Consider the following 8847-nt stretch of genomic DNA (forward strand, 5'->3'; position numbering starts at 1 on the left):
TATATGAAGCGAGTAAATATATTACTTTAATGTAAGTAAGCAGAAAAAAAAGGGAATTAAAAAATAATTGGAATGAGAAAGCATCTTCCATGCATAAAGCGCAGAACAACAAGGACTATTTAAAATCCACTTGGGCAAACAGAATTGGTAGTTTTCGGATTATTATTATTTGTTTATTTATTTATTTTTGAAAAATACGGGTGCTTTCTGGATTACTCCAGGTTTGTACACACACACATATATATGTAATGAAGATGGATTGAAATTACCTTCCTCTCCTCCATGCCTACAGAACACCTCAAGTAAATTTGGATTAATTTTGATATATTAAAATGAAAAAGGTAAAAACATAAATAAGAAAAAATTGATAATATAATGATAAAATTGGTAGCGGTTTTACAAAGAAACTGAACCAAATTTGGTAAAAGTTTGTCCCATAAAAAAAGCTCATATATCAATGACTTGCTTGCTTTAGTGCTTCATGCAAAGACTTGGTCAACCAAAAACAATATTTATTTTACCATCACAGCCTACTCAAAAATCAAATAATATGCTCAAAATATTCATCTTCATTGACATACCAACAAAAATAATTGAGTGACCTACACAAAAATAATAATAATAATAATAATAATAAATAAGACCCAAGAATCAACGGAGCCTTATAGAAATAAGAACAATAAATTTAATTTAATTTAATCATGACTTGGGGAGTAAATAATACGGTGTGAGTGAATAGTATAAGACATGTTGCATACATGCATGCCCCAATATCGAGATTAACTTACCATCTTTATCATTCCATAATGAATTGAGTTGGTGAGGTGGTCAACGTTGACCTTTAAATAACGTATTTCTACACACCACTTTAATTTACTATTTTTTTTTTTAGAAAAAAAAAAAACTTGTAAAACAATGGACATCCAAGATTTGAATATATATATATATATATATATATATATGTATGTATGCATGTATGTATAAAATGAGAAGATGGGTTTTGGAAAGAGCCACATGGTAATGAAAATAGGCATTGAGGTGTATTGTGTGATCCCAGTCCTCCTTTTTGTACTCTTATTCTTTCTTTTCCTTCACACCACCAATCCAACCCATCCCGTTTCAAATCAAAACACACACAAAAGCGTGTTCCCATGGTGGTGCCAAATTATACTTAACCACGTTTACCCTTCCCTCCCCTCTCTCACCATCATCGAATGGAACCATCTTTCAATCTCACTGAAGATTCGGATGCTAAAGCAACCACCTTTTGCCCCTCTTCCTCTTCCTCTTCCTCTATCACCACCCCATGTTCACAGGAACGACAACCAGTTTCCCAGAAGAGAAATCGGAGGAGAACCCAAGAACAGAGCAACCACCCCATGTTCAGAGGAGTTCGAAAACGAAATTGGGGCAAATGGGTCTCTGAGATTCGCGAGCCAAGGAAGAAGACCAGAATTTGGCTTGGAACTTACCCAACGCCGGAAATGGCAGCCCGAGCCCACGACTCCGCTGCGCTGGCCATAAAGGGTCACTCTGCTTTTCTCAATTTCCCTGAATTAGCCCAATTCCTTCCTCGCCCGCTCTCCATGTCCCACAAGGACATTCAGGCCGCTGCGGCGCAGGCAGCGGCAGCCACATTTTCCGCCGGAAGCAACCATGAAGGCGGAGGAGGGGAAGCAGCGGAGGAGAGCAGGGAGACTCTGTTTCCCCGTAGCGATGGCGGAGACAGAACAGAGGACTCCACAAACTCCACCGGCGATGAGACATTGTTCGATTTGCCTGATTTGTTCGTGGGAAGTTGTGATTTGAAAGAAAGGTTTCTGTATCATTCTTGGTCGTGGCAGTTTTGTGCGGCGGCCGATAATAGCGGATTTCGGCTGGAAGAGCCTTCATTCTGGGAACTCATTTAAGTTCTCAATACTTGTCTGCATCTTTCAGTCCCATCAAAATTCTGTTCCCAGAGGTGATGTTATTTTTGTTATGATAAAGAAATGAATAACAGAGTAAAAAAAAAATGGAAATTTGCTGTTCCTAAACTCATTCCACACTTCTGATTTATGGTTACCCTTTTTTGAAGCGGGAAAAAAAGTTTCTATTACCTTATCTTTCAACGTTGGAAAGGTATCTACACTATATATTTCTCAATATTAATTGCTATTATTATTTTTAAATTTAATGAAATGAATTATTTTAATAAAAATATTTTTTTTTTCTTCAATATATGGCCATTGGAATAAGACTGAAAATAATCCCTATTTATATAGTATACACCTAAATTTGACAAATAATTGTACTAAAACTGTTAAATCGAATATTTTGATGGATAGTTTAAAAGTTTAAAATATACCATATATGAAAGTTTCATACTCCAGCGATCTAAGAGTTAAATCTACCAACTAAATATAAGTTTGAAACTTTGACCACTAACTCAAAAGAAATATATCAATTATCACAAATATGGTCTGGTTTGAAGGTTAAAATTTAAACTTCAGATCATCCAAATATATCCTCACAATAGGATGTGCTTTCTCCATCAAGTTTTGCAAGAGGATCAAATAAAAACACAAGTTCATCACATCAAGGCAGCTGGCTGCTATAGGAACCAGAGAGAGAGTAGTTTGAATTGCAATTTTCCAACAAGTAGCAAACAGAGAGACGTCATGTTCATACCATGAGACATTTCAATTCACAAGGTCCGGTGGTAAGTGAGCTCATTCATGTTTTCTCACCATCATTATATCTTCTTTATAATATTCCAAATAGCCATCATTTTCTTTAGCTATTGGCCAAAGTTTAAAGGATGATATGAGATCCCCTTGGCCCCAACAGATGTATTGCGATACAGAAATGATCCTCATAATCTTTTCAAAGAAGAAACATTTAATTAAACAGTATTCCACTGCTGAACTGCACCACCAATGCTTTCTGATTTAATAATAATTGGAATATGACAAAAGTAAAGTCAAGAAGAAGAGTAGATTTGTAATAACACAATTATTGAATACCTTGCAAATGAAGTTAATTCAGGAGCTAGTTGACATCAATATCGTCTTTATTGAAGTCTGCATCACAACCAAAAACCATGATCACCATTCATCGCAGCATTATTGGCCCTATGTTTATCCTCATTTTTAAATGAATAAGTAATATGATGGAGGGTAAACGAGAAACGAAAAAGAGGAAAGAATACTGTCAAGTAACACAGCCAAAAAGAGTTATGGGCACTGACCCAACTGAAAAGGAGATAAAAGAAATCATACCCCATGTAGCAAGTTTCCTTCAAACTTGTTGTTTTGCGAGTCCAAAAGAGGTGCAAAAATGCTTTAGGAGAAATCATGTGACGCTTGAATCTTTCTGATCTGTGCTGTCCCCATTTTGTTCCTTATTGTTTCTCTCTTGTGTGGGTCTGTCCTTGAAGGGGCAAACCCTTTCTGTAAGTTGAACTACAGTAATGCTTATAAAAGTTAGAATCTTTCAGTACTTGCTTATCAGTATATAATTAGTCACAGCAACCTCATAAAATAAAAATAAGTAAATAAAAATTATACAACAAAGAACAGCTCTCACTAGATTGAACCACCGCACGTCCAGAACAAGACATAGTCCTTTCTAGCTAACCAAATTTCATCCTCCGTACAGTAGGACCCTTCTTCTGGGGGCAATTATAATCATTACACCCAAAACATTTCACATGCTATGTTTAAGACATCACAGCCTGATCATCAATCGGATTAAAGTATCCTGTCCATAAATGGACTGACAAAAAGTAGAAAATTTAGCAGTAGTCAACCTTTTGATCAAAGAAAATGGTAATCGCTAATGTTCTTGAGAACTGGGATTTGCAGATTGGTTGAAATGCCATTGAAGAAAGCTTCATTTTTCTCTGTTTAAAACTGCTTTAGGTTAACCAACTGCTACGGTCAGGGCCAAAATGAAGGAAATAATAATAATGATAATGATAAATAAGATTAAAAAGTTGCCAAATAAACAAGCAACTCTTATACTAGCGAGCGTCTTCAAACAAATTGCGCACCTCATGTGCTGATGATAGATTCGATAAAACATTGAAACATGGATCCACAAATACATCAAGGAGAAAATGGGGAATAAATGTATAAGATAAATCAAATAGAAATATCAGCTTCTAGGACCTAACCAAGTCATGTACAAAATTTTTTGCCGGCAGGAGTGATGACGTTGTCCCACCAGCTGTTTTGAGAGGGCAAACCCCGTTTGCATTAAGAACACCACTCATCACCTCTAGCTTCAACTGTTGGAGTGGGCGTGCTATTTTTTGGTTGAGCAAAGTAAAACTTGTTCGTCTATGTCCATCCATGGCTGTATAGCAGTGAGAAGCGATTCTGATTAATTCTGCAAATAATAAATTGAAAGCTTCCAGTTGCTCCAACCACATCAGAAGAGAAGGTAAAATAAATGTGCATCTTAATAAACTTTTAACAAAAAAAAAATTAAAAAAAAATCTAGAAACAAGCCAACGATCTAAATGATTTGCTTAAATTGCTATGAATCAGCAAATTCCATATTCCGTTCTCTCGTCTCATGCACTGTTTGACCTACATTCTAGCATAGTCATACACGTAAACCTGTTTGTATTCCCGTGTCAACTCTTGCCTCAACCAAATGGCCATGAAATGTGCACCAAGGGCGGCTGAGTTAAGTCTTACTGAAGGTACGTATGAGCAGTTTCAAGTCAAAAGAAAACTTGCTTGACATCATTGGGCCCAAAACTTGCACTACATCTTGGGCATTTGCGATGCTGACTCTTCAAGATATTTTGTACACAGGGATTACAGAACAAGTGGAAACACTTTGTAATGACAACCTGCAGAGCCAAAAGAAAAATCAATTTTAACATGAAATGAAGAACAAGGAAAAGACGTGGACAGAGATTTGTGAACAAGTTGTCGTACTAAGATAGAAAAAGATATCTTGAAGAACATGGAAGTACAACATTCAAAGTTGAGGCATCAACACTCGATACAACATACTTGTTGAATCAAGCATAGCAATTTTGGTCCCCAAACATTTGATTTTACCATCTACAATAAGCTTATATCTTAAAGGAATTCATCTCCCAGCCACTAGCCGATTAAGATTTCCTCGTCGTAATATTTTCTAGAAAGCACACATGAATTCCAATTTCTAAGCTAAATATGCATAAAAATCAGTATGCTAGAATAAAAAAAATGTTACCTGCTTTCTACTGTCGACACAAATTTTGCAATTCACTATCTTTTCATATTCCCCAAGTTCCTCATGAAGCTTTTCAACCACTGATGAGCTTTCCATCTGTGCTTCAAGCCGTGAAGCTTTTCTGCCTACAACTTCTAGGTCCTCTTCAATTCTTTTCTTCTCAAACCTAAACAAGAGCTAAAAATCACTTGCATGCTCTGTGAGAACAAAATAAAAGAAAAGAAACAGAAAATATCCACACCTTTCTTTTTCTAATTCTATCTGCAGCTCTGCTTGAGTCGTTCGACTTTTTTCAACTTTAGACTGGGATTGATCAAGCGACTCCCTTGTTTGTTGAGATGCTAGTTTAATATCCAATAATCTTTTTTGGATGTTTTCTAGGGTATCTGTGTCATGTAACTTGACATCTTTAATTTTCTTAATATGATCCGAGCAGCCTCTCAACTGTAATATTAATCAAACTACAATGATAAATAAGCAAATATAACATGATTATTCAGAAGTAAATTACAATTATCCATCCCTATAGTTAATGTTTCAACATTATGCTCATATTACCTGGTCTTCAATTCTAGCAGCTTTCATCTCATAAAGTACAAGAGATGCATTGGCTTGCTGAACCTCCTTTTCCAAGGTCTGTTTCTCTATGAGCATAATCTCCTGCAATTGCCTTGCTCTCACACCTTCTAAAACAAGCTGAAAAAACAAATATGGGAAGGATATGAACATCAAATAAAATATGACCTCGCTACAGGCTCTATCATTTTGGAGCGGAAAGTCTTTTTGCAATCCCTCCTTTGAGAAAAGGTATGCCTTAACCCATTGTCCCCTAGGTTGCTTCGTTTGGCTTCATCCTTTTTATGAATTTCTTTGTTTTTTATCACCCCCCAAAAAAAACATCTCGTTACCATCTTAGTGGACAGTCAGAAACAACAAAAAGAACTCTTTCGCTGCATATAAACAGTTTTTCCTTGAAAGTTATGCTTGAGAGAGAATCGATTCAATGGTTCCTAGGATACTGTTCTGGCCCAGTGGAAGAGCTTGTCAAAGTTCCACATCTTTTGTAGTATTTCGTTTTGTTTCTCCTCAAAAAAAAATTGAGATTGATATATATTACGATACCAATTACAAGTAAGATGTAGCTATATTGCAATATCAAGAGAAACCAATGTTAATAACAGTTCGATAGGGATATCTCTCCCTCACAAACCATCACTACAGACTGACATCCCAAAGCTATGCCTAATCTTTAAACTTCCCAACTCCAAAAATATTTATAACCAATCCGCAGAACAAACTACCAAGAATACAATTACACCACTATTATGACAGGATGACCAGACAGTAATCCTAAAACTAAGAAAATAATGCTTTTAAGACAGGATGACCAGACAGCAGTCCTAAAACTAAGAAAATAATGCATTTAAGACAGGATGACCAGACATTCTCCCAAAGGAAAAGCCAAGGAAATCGTAAAAGGAGGAAATGAAAAAGGTTCACCATGATTGTGCATCCACTGTTTCATGGTGAGGTTTGGATCTCGTGTCAGCTGTACTTCATAGAATCCTTTGGGCCCTTTGGATTGAGAGGATATTACCTTAACTTTTTGGATTTTGTGAGAACGATGAGGTTTGGTCAATTACTAGGTTTCATGCTTATAATTGGGCATCAAATTTCCCACTGAAATTGGTAATTTTGGATTGGAGCCATTTTTTTTTTGCAAAGTTAGGATTTTTAATGCCCTTTCAAGTACTTTTATTCTTCTCAATTGAAAGCCTCGTTTCAACCAAAAAAAAAAAAGTTCCATAATGCAGAAAAAAAAAAGTGTTGCAAACTACCATTCTCACATAGCTCATACATCACGGGGGCTAGGTCAAATGATTGAATTCCTTTTCTGTATACAGTGTAAGCCGTTGAGCATTGAATATGATGAGGAAAAAAACGTAGATAATGACAGTGAAGATTACCCCATTCGCTTAATATGCAGAAATAATATAAGGAAAATAAAATTTATCCTCATCGATCTCATAGCCTTAAAAGATGTAATCACCTTAATGTTGTAGTCATCTCTCTCAGTTATTTGCTGCAACAGATGCTGGTTTTGAGTTTGCATATCGTCATATGCCTGACCAATTGTCTGTCAAAGGCTAACAATTAGATTACCTCACAATGCCTCAGAAGATCAAACAATCAAAGTTTAGAATACAAGAAAGTTACCTCAATTTCAGACAAGTATGCCACGTTTTCATCGCTTTTAGATTTTAAAACATCTGATAATTGAGTTAAATCCCTGAAAAATGAAGAAGATGAACACATGGTTTGAATCCCATATTGTTATAATGTTAGAGGGAAAACAACTTAAACAGCTGTCAAGCATCCCAGAATGTAACTGAAAGCCATTCACAGAACCATTACAGAACACGACGTGCACAAAATTATTCAAAAAAATGGATCCAAGAATCTGGTTTCAGAGGACAAAAGAGGAATGAGGCAGTCAAGATCAAAGCCCAACCTTTTAGATGCTTCTAGCTTCTGTCTTAAGCGTGCAATCTCAGCTTCTGCAGCAGCTAGCCTTTGTTGAGATATAGCCTCAGCTTCATTTGCAGTCTTAACACGTGATTCCAGGTTGCGTTCGTCCAGGGAGGACTTTAATGATTGAACTCTAGCCCATGCCTTATATTCCAAATCCCTAGCTTCCAAGACTTCCCTGCAGAAGTAAATTTCTAAGCATACACCTAATATTTGTACATGCCAACACTGCTTTCATTAAATAAATAATAAATAAGTACATGGAATACACAGGGTTAATTCAGCACGGAGAAAATCTAACTAGAATAAAATATGGGCACATTTCAAAATTCCTTAGCATAGACAAATGAGAGAAGCGAAATAAAAAGTTTAAGTTCCACCCCTCATATCTTGTAAGTCAATTCTTTGTTTCTGTTCTTAGGAGCAAGGTGCTCACAATTTCTTTAGATTGATTGATTGGTACACACAGATTCTTTGGCGCTCTCTGGCATAATTGTGGCATAATTGAAATAAAAAGAAAATTAAACAATATTTTGTCTATACTATTAACAGATCTTTGATCAATGAAGTTTATAGCCAAAATAAGGACTGGTTTTGGTAGTAATCTTCACCCTAGAATACAAGATAGATGATCAATTGACAAGCCATTTTCGACAACCAGGGAGTCATTTATTGTAACAATAATTCATGACATTGTAAAATATCATAAAACAAATAGAGTGAATTTAGACCACCCTACCTTGATTCAGTTGATTCACGTCTATACATATCAATTATGAGTTTCAAGTCCTGATTAACTTCTGTTAAATCTTGAACCTGCATCGACGTTTAGAAACAGAAGTTAAAAAGACCAAATCTTTTGTAAATTACGAGCAGTGGGAGGAGGTTTGAAGCTTGCACATTTTAGTGCCTCTATTTGGGTTCACTCAGAGGAACGTCCATGAATCTGATCATTACTCTTCGCATATATTGAATAATATGTATATATATATAAGAAACATACAAGAGAATATATTTAATCTACAAAAAAAAAAAAAAAAAAAAAAAAAAAAAAAAAAAAAAAAAAAAAAAAAAAAAAAAAAAAAAAAAAAAAAAAAAAAAAAA

The 8847-nt window shown here is 35.5% G+C and overlaps 2 protein-coding genes across 4 annotated transcripts in view; one reads left to right on the forward strand and one right to left on the reverse strand.

Annotated features, from left to right (window-relative positions):
- The first annotated feature begins 988 nt into the window (after positions 1 to 988).
- LOC111479211 (ethylene-responsive transcription factor ERF039-like) lies at positions 989 to 2009 on the forward strand. Its single transcript, XM_023123767.1, has one exon. The coding sequence runs from the start codon at positions 1215 to 1217 to the stop codon at positions 1908 to 1910; it is 696 nt and encodes a 231-aa protein (XP_022979535.1). The 5' UTR covers positions 989 to 1214; the 3' UTR covers positions 1911 to 2009.
- Positions 2010 to 4002: 1993 nt separating this feature from the next.
- The window catches only part of LOC111479204 (E3 ubiquitin-protein ligase BRE1-like 1), a 13087-nt gene continuing 8242 nt past the window's right edge, over positions 4003 to 8847 (reverse strand). The window contains exons 12-19 of one of the 3 annotated variants that reach the window (XM_023123756.1): positions 8483 to 8559; positions 7727 to 7921; positions 7432 to 7504; positions 7265 to 7351; positions 5773 to 5910; positions 5456 to 5658; positions 5215 to 5380; positions 4003 to 4843 (exon numbers count right to left, since the gene is read on the reverse strand). In XM_023123756.1, the coding sequence (XP_022979524.1) occupies positions 4712 to 4843; positions 5215 to 5380; positions 5456 to 5658; positions 5773 to 5910; positions 7265 to 7351; positions 7432 to 7504; positions 7727 to 7921; positions 8483 to 8559 (1071 nt within the window). In that variant the 3' untranslated portion in view covers positions 4003 to 4711. The other 2 variants (XM_023123757.1, XM_023123758.1) reach the window with 2 other exon arrangements.

This window comes from Cucurbita maxima, unplaced genomic scaffold, assembly GCF_002738345.1.
Source record: "Cucurbita maxima cultivar Rimu unplaced genomic scaffold, Cmax_1.0 Cma_Scf00005, whole genome shotgun sequence".
NCBI classification, from domain to species: Eukaryota; Viridiplantae; Streptophyta; class Magnoliopsida; order Cucurbitales; family Cucurbitaceae; genus Cucurbita; species Cucurbita maxima.